Below are 22,115 nucleotides of genomic sequence, written 5' to 3' on the forward strand. Positions count from 1 at the left end.
TTGGTTGGACCAAACAGCCTGTTTCTGTGCTGTATATTCTATGCCAACTGTGTTCTGCAAACAATTTTCTCAGCTTTTTGGTGGAGAGGCAGGGTTTCAACTCAAGGCCTCAATGGGAATTGCTCGAGCCTCCATCGTAGAAGGTAAGGTTATCCTTAAGGCCTCTGTGGCAGATCAACCTGGAGAGGCGGACAGCAGAGTTGCACATGCATCCATCATGGTGCAGATGTGGTCAGGGTGACCCCTTCGTTGAAATAGCTCCGAGGCCAAATTTAATGCCTCTTCAAGGTAGCATTATAATCTCTATTACAGACTTCATTATGGACTGTCAGTAGCCCAAGTCAACACACCTTTTCAACCTTTGCAAGCACCAGCGTAGGTGTACACATCCTATAGAGTACAGTGAGCTTGGGGAAGTATAATAAGGTAGGTCACAGGCATAGGCAAAGAGAAGAAAATAGTCATGGCATAAAAGGAGTGCTCACCATCAAGGGTCTCAGCCAGTTTGGGAAATGCAGTAATTCCCTCATCCCAGGAACTAATCTATAGAACCTTCTCTGTACCACCTCCAATGCAAGCATATCTTTCCTTGAATATGGAGACAAAACTGCATACAGTGTTCCAGGTGTGGTCTTACCAAAACCCTGTACAATTGTAGCAAGACTCCTATATTCCTGTACTCCAATTCCCTTGCAATAAAGACCAACATGCCATTCGCCTTCCTAATTGCTTACTGTACCTGCATGCTAACTTTCTGAATTCTTGTATGGGCACATTGAAGTCTCTTTGAACATTAACATTTACAAATTGTACATCTTTTAAAAAGATTAGCACGTGTAGTTAATTTGGTTGCATAGTCATGTTCTTGTTCATCTTATACCACTTTAATAATGAAATACTGTGATTGAGCTGCTTTCAAAGTACATTCCCAACAGTAAGATAACAGTAACTTGAGTGAATATAATTATCGAGAGTCACTTGGTATAATTTCCAGTTGGATGTCATGGAGCATTCTAAGTTGGAATGAACATTTGTTACACAGATTTAATCTTAAGTATCATCCTCTTTTGCAAAACTCTTGGAAGGAGTTTCTAGTAAGTTTCTCTGTTATATTGGTAAAATGATTCTGCTGTTATTCTCATTTTGTATAAGTTTCCATCTTGTTCTGATTCAGAAAATATATGAAACATTAGTGGGAAACAATGGGGGTAATTTTGACTCCCCAAAAATGGGTGAGTTTGGGTTGGATGGGAAGTAAAAAAAAAGTAAGGTTTCTTATTCATTCCCAAGCCGCAACCAATATACCCATTTCTGATTTAATGGTGACCAAACTATTCTCACAAGGTGGATCAGTTAGTGGAATCTTTTAAAGGGGCTGTATGTCTCTGGTTTTACTTTTATTTAACTAAAGTTGACCAGATTTCACAGGAATCACATCAGTTAAAAGGAGGTGAGAAGGATCAGATCCATAAGATAAATGTACTTACAGGAGTTACAGGAGAAGTGTTTTCTCCAGGCCCAAACTTAGCCCATTAGCACACTGCAAACTCCGACCTTCACCAGCCACAATCTCCAAGCCCCATTGCTTCTGTAATCTCCAATACCCATACACTGAATTTCTGCTCCTCAGTCCCCGACCCCTGAAATCTCTGACCCACACCACCCACCACCCCCACCAACTTGATCTCCAACACCCCCCCCAACCCCAATATCCAATTCCCACATCCCGTGCAATCTCATATCTCTGACCCCCAACACCCTGCGATGTTCGGCTGCTAACCCCAACATCCCAGCTCCAGCCCCCATGACCTCTGACCTACCTAGCAAGCGTCCCTCAGCTGCTTTATCACGAATCAGGCAGCCAGCCTGTCAATTAACTGGACTGTCAGGCAGGACACCTGCCAAAAAATGTAAAAGTTGTCTTAATGTTTAAAAAAAACAGGGAAAATTGTCTTGAAACCCTCTCCCTTCCTCTATTCATGGCCTTGAGTAAATATTGTGACCAATGTACAAAACCGTATTTTCAAAATCTACAAAAAATGAAACCTCAATAATATTTACTATGCTTGTAAATTAGATCTTCAACCAGTTTCCTTTAAAACACACGGTTATAATGGATGCAAGAACTACTGGGTGGGAAAATACATGTAGGGACGAGGCAGAAATGATAGCCATGCAGTTTTTTAGACCCCACTTTCAAATGTTCTGTGACTGGTAGCTATGCTGTCTGGTGCAAACTTTATCTGCTTATGGTTATTTTAACTAAGGAGGCAAGTTTTCAATAAATTTCAATGCTCTAATTCAAAGCTGAATGAAAATGAATGCATTTTAAGCAGTTTAGTTGCATGCTACATTTATTTTCCATTGATTTACAACATACATGAGTGAAACATAGAAACTAGGAGCAGGAGTAGGCCACTCGGCCCTTCGAGCCTGCTCCACCATTCATCATGATCATGGCTGATCATCCAACTCAATAGCCTGCTCCCATTTTCTCCCCATATCCTTGATCTCTTTCAACCCAAGAGCTATATCTTGAAAACATACAATGTTTTGGCCTCAATTACTTTCTGTGGTAGCAAATTCCACAGGCTCACCACTCTCTGGATGAAGAAATTTCTCCTCATCTCGTTCCTAAATGGTCTTCCCCATATCCTCAGACTGTTGCCTCTGGTTCTGGACTCCCCCACCATTGGGAACATCCTTCCTGCATCTACCCTGTCTAGTCCTGTTAGAATTTTATAGGTTTATATTTATATTTATCTAACATTGCATTCCGATAACTTTCAAGTTCAAGAAAGTAAATGGTATTCTTAATGGTATTCTTAAAATGCAAATCTCTGAACTAAAAGCATAATCAGAGTTAGTTAACATCTTAATAATCAATAAAAACAGCTTCCATTTATACAGCATCATTAATGTAGGAACTCATCCCAAGGCATTTAATGAAACCCTGTCAAACAATATTTGACCCTGAGCCACATAAGATATTAGGATAGCTGATCAAAAGCTTGATCAAATAGATAGGATTTAAAGGAGGAACGAGAGAGGTGGAGAGGTGTAGGGGAAGAATTCCAGATCTTGGGAAACAAGCAGCTGAAGGCATGACCATTAATAGCAGAGCGATGAAAATCGGTGTGCAAGAGGCTAGAATTGGAGGAGTGCAGAAACCTTGAAAGGTTACAGAGGTCGAGAGGGATTTGAAAACAGGGAAGGGAATTTTAAAATTGGAGTGTTGCTGGACCGGAAGCCAATAAAGATCAGCAAGCATGGGGCGGTGGGGGATGGAGGCTTGTGATCGATAAACTGCACTTCGTGGGAGATAAGATACAGGCAATGAAAGTTTGGTTGGCCTCAGGTTTATGGAAGATAAAAGATAGAATGCTAACAGAAGAACATTGGAATAGTCAGGTCCAGAGGTACCAAAGGCATGAATGAAACCACAGCAGAGCAGTTGAAGCTGGGCAAACTCAGCTGATATAACATGTGTGACAAAAATATAAATTCCAGTCCATTTTTCCTACACCATCCATTTAATCCCCCAAAGAAAGTTCTGCTTAATACTCCCCAGTTCCAAATGAAATGAAACTACTCTCCACAATATTCATTCAGATTTATTATTTGACCATTTTCTAAGCATTAGTCAGGAAGTGTGAGCAAACATTTTAACTATTACAGGTTACATTTGTCATTTAGAAGCTAAATTCACTCATGCCAGATAATATTAGGAATGTATGAGCATATTGTTTAAATTTGAATTAAGTTTACCGAGAGTTAGGCTTTACATCCTCGTTAGCACTATATAAAATGTACCTGGCACTTTTCCCCCCTTTCCTTTAATTTGAAGCCTGCAGCATCCTATTTCAGAGCATTCATCAACAGCTGCTTAAATTTTTCCATATCGCATTTCAAGAAGACAACAGCTTTACTCTTAAGTTTCAGTAGGTCAAGGGTATCCAGAACCATCATCCCTCTGGTCAATGATCCATGCAATTCCACGCTTACCCCATATCGTGCATCTTCAGTGACAACAGACTCATCAATCGCAGCAGCCATTGCATATGAATCACAGGACACAAACCCTTGTCCAAAATGCAACTCTTTACTGCCTTGATCACCTTTGGTAAACTCAGTAGTATGTGCAGTTATCTTCTTCATGAATTGAGCTTTCTCAGTATTTTGATTTATCCACTTCTGAAAAAAGTCCTGCAATTAAAAAGAAAATGATTTAGAAACATAAAGTTTCAGGCACGAGAAGATCTTCCAGCCCACCGATTCACAATATTCCTTTGATGGGTTTCTAATAACCCTGAATCCCAACTGTCAACAACAAACTGCCTGCTTCCTCCTGAAGCCCATTAAGCTTTTTGGTTCCATCACCCATGTCAGTAACCTGTTCCACACAATGGCATCATTTTAAACTTTTGCTTAGTGAAACAAAAGCTCTTCCTGCATTTCCTATTTTCTTTTGTTGTTCTTAATTTGTAAATACAGTCTGCCATGAGTTAAAGTGTCCACATTTAAAAATGGACAGCCATTTATATCAGCCAAAAAGCAATAACAATTATCTGTTTGTATTAACATTAATTTCAAATTTGGCAGTTGTAGCATCTTAAGTGCTCTTCTATTCTGGACAGAAACAGATGTGGTTACTCATTAGCGTGTTAAGGTGCACTGAATGCAAGAACAGACATAAGTATATAATATCTCTTTAATGCTCAACTACATTTTGTGTGCTTAATCCCCTTTACATAGCGTTATGTTACAGTTTGCATTGGTCACAGACTACAGTTTAAAAAAAGCTAGTTGCATATCATTGCATGCAGACTTGTTTAGTTTATTCAATGGTGATCTACAAAAATCTATCACATATTTGCACAAACATGCTCAATGGAGACAATATGACCTTATATAAACAGAAAACTCCAAACTTTTCATGATGTGAAGCACTTCCATCATACCCCCTCTCAGCTCTCTCTTTTTAGGAAGGTGGACCATCTTTCCTCATACGTCACTCCCTGAAGTTTTGGCAGCATACCAAAATGAGTAATTATTGTATGTTTTCAGAGAAAACTAGAAGGTAGGGCTTGGCAGGTTCAAAATCTATGGTCACTGTGGCTTGGATAACTGAGACTGCTGTTGTAAGCACATGAAGAAACTGGATTTAGTTCTATTCTATTTGATAGGAAATCAAGAATGATGACATTTGTGCAGATACCAATTCCTACTGTGACAGAATCCGTTGTTTCTAAGTTTGTATTTTTTGAGACAGACCCTAATTGAAAAAGGAAACAGAATCTTCCAGTTTCTGAGGAAACTAAGGCTGAAACTGAGATTGGAAACCAAAACTTCAGAGGAGACTGAAACTGGTTGAAACCACTTAATAGGACACAGAGCCATCCGAGCTCAGATGATGATCCCAGTGGTACACTACAGGCAGATGAAGAAAACGGAGGCTGGATCCATGACCTGAGAATAGACAAATATACAGTTGCTGCAATTGTTCCTGTACTTAAAGATAACGTTGATGGATCTCAAATATCCAGACCATCACCTGCAGAGTTGAGGAGATTCTGCAGATGAGTGCTGTTTTTGGTGAAGAATGTGCCTGTGGAATTTGAGTTGCTTGTGTGCTGCTGTCAGGCTAAATCTTAGGAGAAGAGGAGCTGATTCTTTGTGAGGAGGACAGGGTTTTGAAGGACTTTGTGACTGAGATTGATAATACATATGTGTGGATTGCAAGCCAATTTGTAAGATTTGTCTTAATTGTATCATTGTGTTGAATGTGCAATTCATAATTTATAATCTTTAGAATGATCAACCTAAATGGAGTTGGTGTATTTGGCGACCACCTTTGTGCCTTTGGAGAATGTATGGTTGGACAGTTCCCCTGGCAGCAGGAGGTGGACAGCACTCTAGATCTACCTGGCCGAGATGGTGTGGTGCTTATTGTAGTAAATGAGATACGAAGAGTGAGAGGTGATGTGCTCAAAAACATCGACAATGAAGGAACTCATAACACTCATTGCCTTGGATGAGTTCCTGGTGGAAGGGTGGACCTTGGTCAGCACCCTGTACACGTAAGTGGAATAGCTCTACTTGTGAGATTTCCTCCACTTCTCGGGCAGCATCTTGGTGACTTGCATCAGTAACTGCTTCGATGCCTAGTGGGACACACCACCCTTCGCCACAGCTGCTACCTCAGGCATTCCGCTTGATGTGGACCAACTCAAGTCGACCACAATTTGCCTGTTAATTCCTGTTCAGCTTTTGTTGATTTTGGAGTTTTTTTTTTCTTTTAGAGTCCACCAAATAAACCAAATTAACAAAATCAGGGACAAAATAAACACAGCCCCTAAATTAGGGAACTGCAAAACCAAAGACAAAGATTTTGGGTTTTAGAGTACAGGTGGTTACCCAAGATAGGATTTAGTATTTGCTTTGACTCTTGTATAGTAAAAGTTATTTTGTTTTAAACCATGGAACTTTGTGGCTTCATTCTTGCTGTAAGTAATGGATTTTGGATTTCTTTTTTTAAAAAAATGTCTGGTCTTGACCAGGATTACAACACTATGTTGACAAGTCCAATAACATAAAACAGAATGTGCATGTTGCCCCCCCCCCCCCCCCACACACACACACACACACACACACACACACAACCTGCCCTAGTGCTTAGCTTTGTTTCTCTGCTGGGACTGGATGTAGTCCAAGCAGTGACCACCATTCCCAGTGGTCACGCTGGGACTTGGCAGCTCTCTGAGATGGGACTTCCTCCCAAGTGAGGACCAGAGCGATAAATGGCTGACGGGCAACCTACACCGGCGGGGATGCATCCTCCACCAATTCTCCGGGTGGAGAGGCAGGAAACCCCCACCACTCGTAAAACTCTACCCCTGGTCTTGAGATTGCTATTGTGTGGTTTGAGCAACTTACCCATGGTAATCGATGGCGGAGACTGTACTCCAAGGTGGCAATGTAAGTTGGGCATGTAAAGTGGCTGAGAACAATGGAAGCTGCTTCTGGATCAGTGACAAAGTTAAACTCACTGCAGACTCTCACATTCCCTCTGGCTGAAAGTAAAGCAGACAGGGTAGATTTTGAGGGCACAAATTGATATAAAACATTTCTGGGCTCTCGGGTACATTGGGGAATTCTGGGGTCTCGGGTACATTGGGGATCTCTGGATTCTTGGATACATTGGGGATCTCCAGGCTCTCGGGTACATTGGAGATCTTCAGGCTCTCGGGTACATTGGGGATCTATGGTTTCTCGGGTACATTGGGGATCTCTGGACCCTCGGGTACATTGGGGATCTCTGGACCCTCAGGTACATTGGGGATCTCTGGACCCTCAGGTACATTGGGGATCTCTGAACTCTCAGGAAGATTGGGGATCTCTGGGCTCTCTTAGCCATCTTGCTCAGAAGCTCCCCCTGCCCCTGCAATCAAGCGCTGGACAGGAAGGGTGGAGGATGGTCTTCCCACCTGGAATTCAATTGAGGCCCTTAAGTAACCACTGAAGGGCCTTTAAGGACCTCATCTTGCTGCTGCTAGAATTCTACCAGCATCTGGTGGGGAACTTGCCACGTGAGACAACCACCCAGCAAACCCTGTTGAGTTTGTCTGCAGCCTACTGGGAGGTGGGGGGAGGGGGGTTGCCCACGTATTCAGGCACTCTGCCCGACTGAGGACCTGACATCAGGAAGAGGGGGCTTTCTTGGGAAGCCACCCCATTGTCCTGTCTATTGACCCCCTCACCCGCCTTGCTGTTGCCCACCTCTCCCTGCTACCCCCATCCCACTCACTCTACAGGGATCCAGCACTGGTCCCTGTTCAAAGTCCTGGTGCAGTACCAGAAGTAGCCACTGCTCCCAGTGGTGCTGCCAGTATTAGAGAGCTGCTGGCTTCTGATGGAAGGCGGATTTCGGCCCTGCATTGGGCTTAATTCAATGGGAGGCCCAATGCTGCCCAATAAGTGCCTAATTGTTACAAAATTGCATCAGGCCTCCTGAAAATGATCAACACAGGGTCCCCACCAATTTTTCAGACAGTGGGTAGGCACCCTACTATTCCGCATATTAACTCCGTTTTTCTTTCCACAGATGCAGCCAGATCTGCTGAGTATTTCCAGAATTTTCTGGTTTTATTTCACACTTATAGCATCCACAGTATTTTGCTTTTGTAAAGCAGGCATACCTTCCATGTTTCCTCCCATGATATACAAACATTTCAGCTTTGAAGGAAAAGTGGGATCCATTTTAGCAGCTAATGCCACATTGGTCAGGGGTCCAATAGCAACAAGAGAGACCTAAAAGATGATGGAAAGATGGAAAGTATTTTAGCATAGTAATAGTGAGGCATTCAGTCCTTTGTACATTGCAATAGTTTAAAGAATTATTTTTACATTCAGTACAAACCACCACAATGTTTGTAAATATTTTTAAGCTACTGCATTATGTATTAGACTTTCAATGAGTATTCTGTAAAAAGATATGTTGTCAGAACTTTTCATCTTGCACTAATCAGGACAATTCGCAAGAATACCAAATTGTAAAGGGAACAACAATTTATACTGCATGAGAAGGCAGTGCTGATTGGTAGGCAAGTGGGCTATGATTGGTAGAAGCGTTGCCATGGAGAATGCAATAACTGACTTCAATGAGTATTCAACTCCATTCACCCTACTTAAGAACTCTCACTAAAATGGTTTTGTTATTGGAAACAATTTAATTCCCTCTACAGTAGCTTCCTTATCTAGTTTCCCTATTGACAAAACATAGAGAATTACTTGCTCAAATTATAGTTGAGATATTCAAATATTCTTCCTCATGAAGCAAATTTTGACTTGTTCACGATTAGACTAGATTAGTGGGCCAGAATTTCCTGTACCTTAAACTACAGAATAAGTGCATCATTCCATCCTGAAGAAATTAGCATGTCTGGTTTTACAGTAAAATATCACTACTTGCAAATTTCCTTGATCTTTTGCACCTCTCCCAAGATAACCCTGCCAAAACCCTATGTCTCACATTTACATAGCTCTGCTCCAATATAAAAGACTTGTTCACCCAAGTTTCCTATGTTTAACTCAGCAATGTGCCCTCAAAGTAAATAGCGATAGCCTCAGGCCATCAAGTTTTGCTTTCCTAAAACCTTCACATCTCACATCTACAGGAGGCACCTCAAAGCACTGGAGAAGTACGGCCAGAGGTGCTTTCACAAGATCCTCCAAATCCAATGACAAGAAAGGTGGTCCAACAGCAGGGTGTTCTTCCAACCCAACTTGCCCAGCATTGAGGTGCTGATCATTGAAAACTAGTTCCCCTGGGCAGGACATTTCATTTTTATGCTTGACATCAGACTCCCAAAGAAACTGCTCTACTGAGAACTCGGACATGACAGGAGGCACCCAGGAGGACAATGAAAATGCTTAAGGGGTGTCCTGAAAGCATCCCTGAAGAGGTCAAACATCCCCATCAACTTATGGGTGTCCCTGGCATGTGATCGACCAAAATGGAGAAGGTTTCATTTGGGAAGGCACAGAGCACATCAACAAACTTCATCAGGAACACGCAGAGGTGAAGTTGAGGTGGCAGAGAGGGTTTACAAATCTTTAAACGACCCATCTACCTGACCCTCCAAACACCACCTGCCCCACGTGGCGGAGTCTGCAGCTCATGTACTGGACTTATCAGCCATCTCAGAACCCATCAAACCAGAAGGAAACAAGTCATCCTCGATCCTGAGGGATTGTCTAAGAAGAAAATGACATCTCACCTGACCAACATGCTGATTGACTATTCTTATCATGGCATTCACCGCATGCTCAGCTTGAATGTGTACCAGCCCTGGAGCATTAGGGTCTGGAACATCACCCAGCCCATCCTTTCCATGGTAAGCAGGGTCATGCAGACGTTCTCCAAGGAGAGAGTTACCTGCACCCCGGTAGACTGGAATCTGTGCAAACATGGAAAATTCATTTTCAGAATTACTAAGCATACATCATGCCTACTGTTCAGTTAAAACAATGTAAGAAAGGTGGAAAATAATTTTATTTAACAGCTCCCCTGAATAGTTTAGTTTGTAAGTGATCAGCCCAGTGCACAAGTGAGTTGTTAAAAATCAGGTAGTTTCCAGTTTCAGTACTGTTGGCATGTCAGCTACAAATAGGAGTTGTAGAGTTGAGGCCAACACCGCAAATCAATAAGTGAAGAAATCAGACAGATTTCAAATACCTGACTGTTATTCAGCAACTCTCTACTGGAATGTGCACACCAATATCAAAGACAGGATTTGATTCAGCCACTATGCTACCCAGGAGCAAATAACAAATCATCATCCACAGCCGACAGCCAAGTTGTTAGGCAGTTGAAGATTTGGAGGGTGATTTCTATGGGTAAAACCCCTTTCCTGCACTATCCTGTCTTCAGGATCAAAGGGAAGAAAACTGGGAAGAGAATAAAGCTGGGTAAAAATTATTTCCTTAACAGGAATGAAAAAAGCTATGCCATGCTAGTAATGTTGTAATAAAGATGTAACACTTTTTAATAGGCTTAGAATGCAGTCTAAAATTATGCAGACACAATCAGAGACACTCATGGATTGTATGTATCTAACTATGTCTATGAAATGATATCCATTTTCAATTAGCACAATACAGATGTTATACAGAGTCCACAACAAAAATATCCTTTGCAAATGTACATACGTTTAATGCAACCATAAACTAGAAACAATTGGAAGCATTTTGACAAATAAAGAAATTTTAGAAGCTTTTGTTGTGTTTTAGTCTCCTATGAACTGAGTTATTACTGAGCAAAAAGTGCAAAGAGTCACCCTCACAGATACTTGTGCCTCTGCTCTTCAACACCTACCTCCATCCTTTTGCAAAGTTGTAGCACCCGAAGTACATTTTTACACACATTTTCAATTGCTGTGTTTCCGTGAGTACATGTTATACCCAGGATCTGCACATTAGGAGCTGCAAGAGCCATCATCATCGCTTGAGCATCATCCACCCCACAGTCAACATCTAAAAGCAACAGCTTCTTTGCCATGTTAGAATCTGAAATTCAGAGAGTTTAAAAACAAGGCACTGTTAAATAATGAAAACTCAGGGTGACTGCTTTGCGGAACTCCTTCAGTCTGTCCACAAGCATGACTCAGACTTCCTGTCGGTTGCAATTTCAATACACCATCCTGCTCTCGTGCTCACATGTCCGTCCTTGGCCTGCTGCAATGTTCCAGTGAAGCCCAATGCAAACTGAAGGAACAGCACCTGATTTCTGATTAGGCACTTTACAGCTTTCTGGATTTAACATTAACTTCAGCAACTTTGGAGCATGAACTCTTTCCTCTATTCGCACCCCTTTTTATCCCCTTTTTTCTATATGTTTTTTATCCACTTATTTTTATTTTTATTCATTTATCCATGATTTTATACCCTTTTTTATCCCCCCCATTTATCTCATTTTCTATCCTTCTTTTACCCACCACCGCCCCCTCTCCCCACCCCATCCCCAAAAGGGTCATCTGTTATTTGTTCCTGTTGGTTTTTTCAGAGTGCTGGCCCTTGTTCTGCTATTATCACATTCTGCTTTCTTACCTTTGCCACTATAAGCACCTTTTTTAGCCTTTACCACTACCATTAACACTCCCTTTGTCCTTTAGCTCATGACATCTTTGTCAATCTCTCCTTTGTCCCCACATATCACTGGCCTTCTATCCAGCTCCACCTGCTCCACCCTGCTTAAACAGTATATATTTCATCGCATTTCCACTTCTCTTCAGCTCTGAAGAAGGGTCATACAAACTCGAAACGTTAACTCTGTTTCTCTCTCCACAGATGTTGCTAGACCTGCTGAGTTTTACCTGCATTTTCTGTTTTGTTTCAGATTTCCAGTATCCCCAGTATTTTGCTTTTATCTCACTGTTAAATAATGTTCAACAATACTTGATGACTTAAGGGCTAAATGTGTACTTTTTAAGCCAATTGATAGTTCAACTAAATACTAATGATATGACTGATTTTATTGGTCTTCAAGTTTGCTGACAACACAAAACTAGGTGGGAATGTGAGTAGTGAGGAGGATGTTAAGAGGCTTCAAGGCAATTTTGACAAGTTGAGTGAGTGGGCAAATATATGGCAGATGCAATATAACGTGGCTAAGTATAAAGTTATCCACTTTGCTGGGAAAAACAGAATTTAAATTGTGATAGATTGGGAAATGTTGATATACAAAAAGAACAGGGTGCCCTTGTACACCAATCACTGAAAGCAAGTATGCAGGTGCAGCAAGCAGTTAAGAAGGCAAATGGCATGTTGGCCTTCATTGTGAGAGGACTTGAGTACAGGATGTCAAACTGCAGCTATACAGGGCCTTGGTGAAATGACACCTGGAGTATCGTATGCAGTTTTGGTCTCCTTACCTAGGAAAGGATATACTTGCCATAGAGGGAGTGCAGCGAAAGTTCACCAGACTGATTCCTGGGATGGCAGGATTGTCATATGAGGAGAGATTGGGCTGACTAGGTCTGTATTCACTGGAGTTTAGAAGAATGAGAGGGGATCTCATTGAAACAGATAAAATTCTGACGGGACTGGACAGACTGGATACAGGGATGATGTTTCCTCTGACGGTTGGAAGGACGGTGTCTAGAACAAGGGGTTACAATCTCAGGATAGGGAGTTGGCCATTTAGGACTGAGATGAGGAGAAACTTCTTCATTCAGAGGGTGGTGAACCTGTGGAATTCTCTACCACTGAGGGCTGTGGAGGCCAAGTCACTGAATATATTTAAAAGGAAATGGATAGATTTCTAGACTCTACAGGCATCAAAGGGTATGGGAAGAGAGCAGGAGTATGTTGTTGAGATAAAGGATCAGCCACGATCATATTGAATGGCAGAGCAGTCTCGAAGGTCTGAATGATCTACTCCTCCTTCTATTTTTCTATGTTTCTATGTTCTGGTCCTAACCAACTCAAAATCCTGTCCTCATTTGCAAATCCTTGTATGTCCTCACCTCAGTTACCTCTGCAACCCGATCCTGTGGTCCCCCAGCATTGACCACCTGTGCAACCCAATGTGTACTCTGTCATCAATGGCATACACCTTCTGTAACCTGGCCCTGCTTTCGGAGATTTTCCCCCTTAAATCCCTTCACGTAGCTAATTCTCTCCCCACCTATTTGTTTGATTATGCTTTCAGTCATCTATTACAAGCCAATGCTTATAGATTGAATCATTGATAAATGAACAAATAGCTTGTCTGCACTTCACTGAAATCCTGATAATCCACACATAAAGGGGCCAATCCTTCAGATTATTTTTTAATAATGGTCTATTATTTCCTGTCCCATTTGGGCATGGATCTTAGCAGTGCTAAAGGGGGAAAAATTGGAGCACAGTTGTAAGCCTCCAGTTGTGTTCCTACCCACTGGAACTGGAGCCTTATAATTGTGGCTCTCCTCCAACCTGCACCATCAATTTCTGAGCTGCAGCCCCAGGATCTCCGCAGAACCTCTGACTCATCATTGCTCCAGCTCAAGCTCCATTGCCCACCTTATTTGGGCATCCTCCACTTCAAGGTTGGATGGACCAATTAGAAAGAAAGCGGGGCAGGAGGCTGGGAATGTTCCCCACTGCTTCATTTACATGTCTGCAATGGGGCAGTGACTTTTGCAGATGCAGCTCAGCTATCTGCCCCTTCCCAACCCAGGAGAAACCCGGACATTACAATGCAAAACTAAGTGAGTGGAGACCCAGTAAAACATATCATTAACAAAAACAAAATTACCTGGAAAAACTCAGCAGGTCTGGCAGCATCTGTGGAAGGGAGCGCAGTTAATGTTTTGAGTCCGCATGACTCTTCAACAAAACTAAGGAAAAATAGAAAAGGGGTGAAATATAAGCTGGTTTAATGGGGTGGAGGGAGGTGGGGTTGGGACAAGAGAGCTGGATAGAGGGCCAGTGATAGGTGGAGATAACCAAAAGATGTCACAGAAAGAAGGACAAAGAGGTGTTGAAGGTGGTGATATTATCTAGAGGAATGTGCTAATTAAGGGTAGAAATCAGGACAAACAAGCTACAGATAGCCCTAGTGGGGGTGGGGTGAAGGAATCGAAAAAGGCCAAAAGGTAGAGATAAAACAATGGATGGAAATACATTTAAAAATAATGGAAATAGGTGGGAAAACAAAAATCTATATAAATTACTGGAAAAAACAAAATGGGGGCGGAATAATCGGAAATGGAGTGGGGATGGAGGAGAAAGTTCATGATCTAAAATTGTTGAACTCAATATTCAGTCCGAAAGGCTGTAAAGTGCCTAGTCGAAAGATAAGGTGCTGTTCCTCATATCATTGATTCCTTCTTCCTAACCATTGTGTTTAGAAAGTGAGTGATATTTAGAGGCAAAGGTCAGAATGATTGGCCCCTTTATGAATAGATTATCAGCTTTTCAGTAAACATGTTGCACTCTTAAGGTAATTGAAACCCGTATATCACCAATTATAAAGAAAATGACACCTGCTGCAAACTGAAGTAAAGCTAAGAAACAACAGAAACAAAAAGATGAGACAATCAGCAATTGTAGAATGGAAATATGTTACCCTTCATGAGAATTGAAAAGTTAGAGATGCGAAAGCTTTTAATTAGTGAATGCAAGATAGGAAAAGTTGCAATGACTGAATGTCTTGCAGACTGTTCATTACAAAAACAAGAACGTTGATAACTTTGTTAACATAAAATATCATCTCCGCGAGACCATCAAAATACATTAAAAGAACATGAACATAGCTAAGGCTGTAAAATGCATGGGATAAACCGCACAAGAAACCACAAAAAAGACACTTAGTTCCGTTTCAAGTGTCAGTGCTGAAGTTCTCGATCCAAAATCTAACCCCGTCTTTCATTTTTCCAAATACAGACCTGCTCTTTATAAGTGGGTTTTCTAATAGGTTATGTTAGACTTCTTTAAAAAAACTCCTTGTATATCTGAGTGTTCACCGGAGTTTGAAACTGTACGAATGCACAGTTGCAGCTGATTTATCCATAGAACCTTGGAGCCCAAAAAGAAAATGTTCTATATCAGCTAAAAAAAATAAAACACAGTGAATGCTGCAGGAGAAACCAGTTCAAAATGGTCAAAAATCAGTAGTACTGAATTTCCATTTCACGTATTTAAGACCAGTTCAGCCAGTCCCACTCATTTCCAAGTTTTACACTTTTTTAGCCGATCGGTGTACGTGGGGGCCAGAGACTGGATACATTCACTCCCCAAATGTTCTTCATCAAGTTTGGTGGAAATGTTTCTTTTTAATGTTAAAGTTATTGAAGCAAGGTGTGAGTTTGTGTGGCTAGCTCACAACCAAACTGTTTCTTGGATTATTCATTCGACCAAACTAGGAAGATTCAGTGGTCATCCCAATAGAAAAGAAATTGCACTCACCGGATTTGTTGTTCTTGTCCAATCCGATTCTTTCGTCTCTTTTTATTCAACAATGTACTGAATATATTCAGCAGTTCTGCGTTTTTAACTTCTCTCCAGAAAAGAGTTCGGAGCTGAGGAACTTCAGCTTCTCCCTCTGTATGTCTGCTGGATATTTATAGGCATTTATAGGTTTACTTTTAGAGAATGCGTGGACGGCCTAATGCCCCAATTGGTTTACGCCCAAAAGTTAAACCAATCTAATTGAATTTTTGCAAGACACATCCTCCAGGCTATCTTATGAAACATATGTATGAACGTATGAATGATTTAGTTGAAATTAAAAGCAGCATAATTGTGACCAGGTTATGTTTAGAATGGAGCACAATGCGAATTTGACTGCGTCCAGTTTCCACAGATTTCCAATGCTCCAGAAGTGAAATTATGAATGTTTAAACCTGCATTCTTTTCAAGTACAAAAAGGTATAGCCATTCCCCTAATAGTTGGAGTTGATGCAGGTAGTTTGTAATTGAGCCATGAGCAGTGGGCTTGGTTGTGAGGCTTACCATGGTCAGGTTACCTTCTGAAAAGCTGCTGGATACAGTGAGGCTGCATCTCTGATAGGAGTGTTAAGAATTAGGTTAAACACAGATAGTGCTGGAAATTCTCATTGCAATATTTAAACAAAATGGGGTTTTTGATAAACGCAGAAGTCTTTTGAGACAGAAACAGAGTTAGCGAGCTAGATTTTATGTTACTCGGGCAAGGGTCTAAAGGAAATAGAATAGAAACTCAGTGGTCCGATTAGTAACCATCTGGCAGGAAGGCAGCATATTAGAGGTACACCCAATCAGGGCTGTAGGTCGGGACGGTATGTGGCAGAGAGGACACTGCTGCGAATAGGAAGTCAGTCACAGCTACAAATTTAAAGGCCCCCTGCTCTGAATTTGTCTTTATTTCTTATGGAAGAATACAAAAAGCTAAAAAAAAAACCAGACGCTGCCACCTTCAACAGCAGAATCTGCTCAACCATGGTCCTTGTGGCAGGTCTTCTCTTTCGCCTTTGTGCCATTTTGTCATAGCTAATGTAAAACACTCCCAAACATTTTCATGTTCAATGTCTGAAAAGTGCAGTGGCAATGAAAAATTGCACACCATTGTGTCAATATCGTCTTGATTAGTAATTTCAAAATGTTGGGAAGGCTTCCAATTTCCATATCCTCTCACCTTCTGTAGTTTCAGAAACTGGCCTGATGATGTTGTATTCTCGTTCTAGTTCTAGTTCTGTCGAAGGGTCATGAGGACTCGAAACGTCAACTCTTTTCTTCTCCGCCGATGCTGCCAGACCTGCTGAGTTTTTCCAGGTAATTCTGTTTTTGTTTTTGTTTTGTATTCTCGGTCTGACTTGGTCATTCCCTATTTTATGTTCGTGCAGGGGGTAGCTCACCCGATTTATGACCATGAAATCCAGTCCATCTTTTCAGATCAGTGGCCCTTTATCAGAACTGGGAGGGCTTAGAGATGTAACATGTTTTGAAACATGACAAGGAAAGGGGTGTGAGGAAGGGGAGGAAAGGACAAAAGGGAAAGTCCTTGACAGGGTAGAGGGCAAGAGAGATTAAACGATGAAATGGGTGATGGTGCAAGGCAAAAAGAGATGGTAATGGAACAAGTGACGAAACAAAGGTTGTGTCTAGAGGAGGTGTAAATGAGAAGAATCATCAACAACAGCTGTCACCCAAAAATGAAAAACAGTGGGCAAAGGTTATGATCAATACTTTCAGTTACTGTATTGAATTCAATATCAAATCCAAAAGGCTGTAAAATGTATGATGGAATCCAGAGTTTGCGGAGGCTGGATGGCTGCAGCATCCGGCGTGGGCCACTGGTGCCAGGTGCAAGCAGTGGGAAATTTGGGATGAGTGAGGGGGAGAGCGAGAGCAACTGAGCATTGAGGAGCCAGCACCATCCCTTCACAGTGTCAGCTACCAGGAGCTGACCATGGTGGCCATGGACGCGGCTTGCTTCAAAACTATTCAGCGCTGGAGGAGGAGAATTAGCGAGTGGCTATAGAATATAGAAGACATTACCTCCTTAACCTCATTACCTCTTAAGAGATAGGAAATGTAGTAGGTACAGAATAAATCAGTCAAGGAGATTGCAGGGAGTATTGTGTGTGTGAATATGTGTTGTGCTATGAAAGTACTCAGAAGAAATATGACTTCAAATCTATAGAGAAATAGGGAAAATGTTAGAAGCTATTAATAAAGACGTTATAGCAGGGCACTTGGAAAAAATCAGGTTAATCAGGCAGAGTCAGCATGGTTTTGTGAAAAGGAAATCATATTTAACTAATTTATTAGAGTTCTTTAAAAAAAGTAATATGTGCTGTGGATCAAGATGATGTACTGTTCTTAGGTTTCCAGAAGGCATTTGATAAGGTGCCACAGCTAAGGATATTGTGAAAAATGAAAGCTCATGATGTTGCTTGTCATGAAGAGATATTAATGTGTACAATGTTATTATAAATTATTTTTAAATTGGACTTGTAGTAGGGTCTGTGTCTATGTGTGTGTCTGTGTGTGGCTTAATTGTATTAAAGCTAGCTAGTCTAGGTGCTTTGATGTATAGTAGTTTGAGATGTTAATTAGATAAATGTAAGTTAAAAGGTAAAGTACATTTGCAATTTGTTGAATAAACCATTCAAAGACTGGGGGTGAAATCTTGCACCTAGCTAGGAGACAGCAAACAATATGTTTATATTACTAACAAAATTGGTACTATCAAGGGGGATTTATTGTTAGAAGAGTTGGACTTCAAAGGGTCTAGTGATACAATGAGAATTTGCATTCAAAGGGAAGGCTAGGTTATACAGAAAAAAAGAGTTTTGTGTATGAGTCAGAGGCATGTGAGGTCTAAGCAGCCAGGAAACCTTACTACTGTCTGTGCAAAGCAACAAATTGAAAGGGACCTCATTTTGAATTTGTAAGATAAAATGTGCTTTGCCTGGTGTCTGTTTAAGTCTATGGGTTATTGTTGCCTTGGTGAAGGTTTACCTAGGGGTGATTGATTTGGGGATTTGTTTAAAAGCTATAATGGTAGTAATTTGTAGACATGTGTATGTATTTAAATTTGTTGTTAGATTAATAAATGTTTAATTTAATTTAAATAAATAACCTCTGGAGGCCTGGTGGTTTCATTTCAGAATTCAGAGCTGCACTTCAAACATACCAATTAAAAATAGGTTATGGCAGTTATTTAAAGTTTCCATCAGGGATTTTAAATAACTCAGCCTTTACCAACTGCTGTTATAACAGGTTGAGCATATTGCCATGGATAGATGATTGGCTGTCTAATAGGAAACAGAGGGTAGGTGTCAAGAAAACAAGAAATTGTAATATATTTCTTCTGGTAATAACCCTGGCATATTTTCTTATGTACTGGAATCATGCTGTAATTGGATTAAGAGCTAGAGTAACAGCAAGGGTATAAAGTCAACAGTAAGAGTGGTTTTGATATGTTAATGAACCAAGAGGAACTTCAATCAGAGTTTTGCATAAAGCAATAACAGGAGTAGTTTTGAATTGAGTTGTCTAATTCAAAGGAGGTATATGTGGGTTGTTAGAAGGTGTAAGGAAATAAGACAAAGATAAGGTAAGTTTGTTTTTACAAGTCTAAGAGCTAAAGTAAAGAACAATTTAATCAATTCTGGGAAGGAAACATTTCTGAAGAGACTGGTTGAGATAATAGAAAGATCAAAGGGAAGGAACATATTTAAGGAAATACTAAAGGCTGTGTGAGAGGGTAGCTGCTTAGAGCTCCCAGCAGACATTACGGCAGCTAGTCATAACTCCTAGAAGAGTGTTAGCAAGGCCAGACTGAAAGAAGCAGTTGCTGTCAACCTCAGAGGACACCTCAGGAAAAAGCACTTTGTGGTAACAAAAAAATGGTGGACTCCAATAGATTCTAAAATCTATAGGGATGGTTGCTAACAGAAAAGAGGAAGGTTAACGCTGAGGGTAGTTAAGTTAAGATTTGTGGAACTGCTTTAAAGTACTGTTTACTGTGTGAAGCCATTTGTGTGTTTAAGTGCAATTGTGTTTTATTTTTCTTTATTCTTTTCGTAATTGTTTACTGTACTATAAAATCATCATAAGTGGTTGGAGACATCATTTCCTGATTTCAGAACCGCTCTACTATACAAATTGCAAAGACTATGGAAGTGGATTCAAGTTTTCCTTTGGGATTTGAGCAGATCGGCATTTACCCTCTGCCATGCCATAACAGTAGGCATAAATGGGTCTTTTTCTGGTTGGCAAGATGTAATGGGTGGTGTGCCATGGGGATCAGTGCTGGGGCCTCAACCATTTACAATTTATATAAATGATCTGAAGGGACTAAAGGTATGGTTGCTAAATTTGCTGATGGCACAAAGATAAATAGGATAGTAAGATATGAAGAAGACACAAGGAGGTTACAAAGGGACATAGATAGGTTAAGTGAGTGGGCAAAGACCTGGCAAATGGAGTTTAATGTGAGGAAGTGTGAAATTGTCCATTTTGGCAGGAAAAATAAAAAAGCATATTACCTAAATCATGAGATTGCAGAGTGTGAGTTGCAGAGGATCTAGGGGTCCTAGTGCATGAATCACAAAAGACGAGTATGCAGGTACAGCAAGTAATTAGGAAGGCTAATTGAATGGTATCATTCATCGCGAGGGGAATTGAATACAAAAGTAGAATGATTATGCTTCAGTCATACAGGGCATTGGTGAGACCACATCTGGAATACTGTGTACAGTATTGGTCTCCTTATTTAAGGAAGGATAAATGCATTAGCAGTTCAGAGAAATTTTACTAAACTAATACCAGCAATGGGCAGGTTGTCTTATGAGGAAAGGTTGGACACGCTAGGCTTGTATCCACTGGATTTTAAAAGAGTAAGAGGTGACTTGATACAAACATATAAGATCCTGAGGGGTCTTGATAGGGACAATGTCGAGAGGATATTTCCACTTGTGGGAAAATCTAGTACTAGGGGCCAATGTTTAAAAATAAGGGATCGCCCATTTAGGACAAAGGAAAGTGGAAATTTTTTTCTCTTAAAGTGTTGTGAGCCTTTGCAACTCACTTCTTCAAAAGGCAGCCGAAGCAGTGTCTTTGAATATTTTTAAGGCAGAGATAGATAGATCATTGATAAGGCTATCAGGGGAGGTAGGAATGTGGAGTTGAGGTTACAATCAAATCAGCCAAAATCTCATTGAATGGTGGAGCGGTCTCAAGGGCCTGAATGGCCTATTCTTGCTCCCAATTCGTATGTTTGTAGAATTCATGAGCAGTTGTATGAAATGTCCTCAGTGCAACAAGTAGCCTAAGACATCAAAGATAGGTACAACAAATGGTAACAGCTAACCTTACAACTAAAGGATCTTTGTGTCAGCAGTATACTCACAGAACATGATGACATATGGTACCCACAATTGCCTTAGGCAATTAAAGTACCAAAAGATAGAAGACACTGGAACTCCTTGCAGAAGATGAATCCTGAAGGAGTCCTTGGTGTATTGGGAATATTGGTACATATAACTCATATGCACTTCTTGTAAGGAGTTGTCCTTTAGTACATCATTGAGCAGATTTGATAAAAAAAGTATTACCCAGATATTTCTGTGTGCCTACCTTTGAGCTTGACAATATTCTATAGTACCTCCAGCTAAGAGCAATAGGGATCTATAACAATAGTCAATATAAAACAAACTTTGTTGGTGTCAGGCAGGATGAGAAACACTTAAGCATTTAAGTATTTTAGATTGAGTGTCTAACTGAGGACTGGACATCCCTAAGATAGACTGGCTAGATTGAAGAGAAATGGAGGATCTATATGGGATATATAGATGTGTACATGGCAGGACATCTATCCTTTGGTGTATTAGTCCAGATCCTTAAAACTGACATTCTGCAAATTCCAAATAAGGCAGAACCAAGGTTGTGGGTCAAGGATTGTTTTCAGGATCTCACAAAGGAGAGTAAAAGAATTAAATAATTAAACACACAGTAACAAGAGTTAAAAGTAAAACTAAAGATTGAGAACTTTTCCAGGAGAAAACAGGTCCGACCAGTTGACGCCCACACTAATTGGTGCTTAACTGGTCTTAACAGGATTTTAATGGAAGTGACTAATAAACTGGCAATTCCACTGGACTTTTTGGAAATCCAGTATGGGCCTCCAGTTTCCAAGTGGCCACTAGTATAGGCACCAGCCGGCTTGAGCTGGTACCTTAATGTTGTACCTGCTGGATTGATATGCAGAATCGTTATTTATGTGAAGTGATTTCTCACTGTTTTTTTTGGCACGATGCCATCACAAATACAATAATCAGATTTCTTTATGACCTCCTCCGGAAGTCCCCAGCATCACAGATGCCAGTCCTCAGCCAATTTGATTCACTCCACGTGAAATCAAGAAATGGTTGAAGGTACTGGATACTGCAAAGGCTTTGGACCTTGACAATATTCCAGCATTAGTACCGAAGACTCATGCTCCAGAACTTGCTGCACCCCTAGCCAAGTTGTTCCAGTACAACTACAATATTGGCATCTATCTGGCAATGCTGAAAATTGCTGAGGTATGTCCTGTACACAAAAAGCAGGGCAAATCCAATCCAACCAATTACCGCCCCATCAGT

General features: G+C 40.9%; 1 protein-coding gene across 1 annotated transcript; it reads right to left on the minus strand.

Annotated features, from left to right (window-relative positions):
• Window positions 1–2,336: 2,336 nt before the first annotated feature.
• Window positions 2,337–15,609, minus strand: LOC121283775 (inosine-uridine preferring nucleoside hydrolase-like). Its single transcript, XM_041198483.1, has 6 exons — window positions 15,451–15,609; window positions 10,877–11,067; window positions 9,780–9,959; window positions 8,199–8,310; window positions 6,937–7,073; window positions 2,337–4,206 (listed from the first exon to the last, which is right to left on the minus strand). Exons 2-6 carry the CDS (start codon window positions 11,057–11,059, stop codon window positions 3,859–3,861), a joined length of 960 nt encoding a protein of 319 aa, XP_041054417.1. The 5' UTR covers window positions 11,060–11,067; window positions 15,451–15,609; the 3' UTR covers window positions 2,337–3,858.
• Window positions 15,610–22,115: the final 6,506 nt, after the last annotated feature.

This window comes from Carcharodon carcharias, chromosome 11, assembly GCF_017639515.1.
Source record: "Carcharodon carcharias isolate sCarCar2 chromosome 11, sCarCar2.pri, whole genome shotgun sequence".
NCBI lineage: Eukaryota > Metazoa > Chordata > Chondrichthyes > Lamniformes > Lamnidae > Carcharodon > Carcharodon carcharias.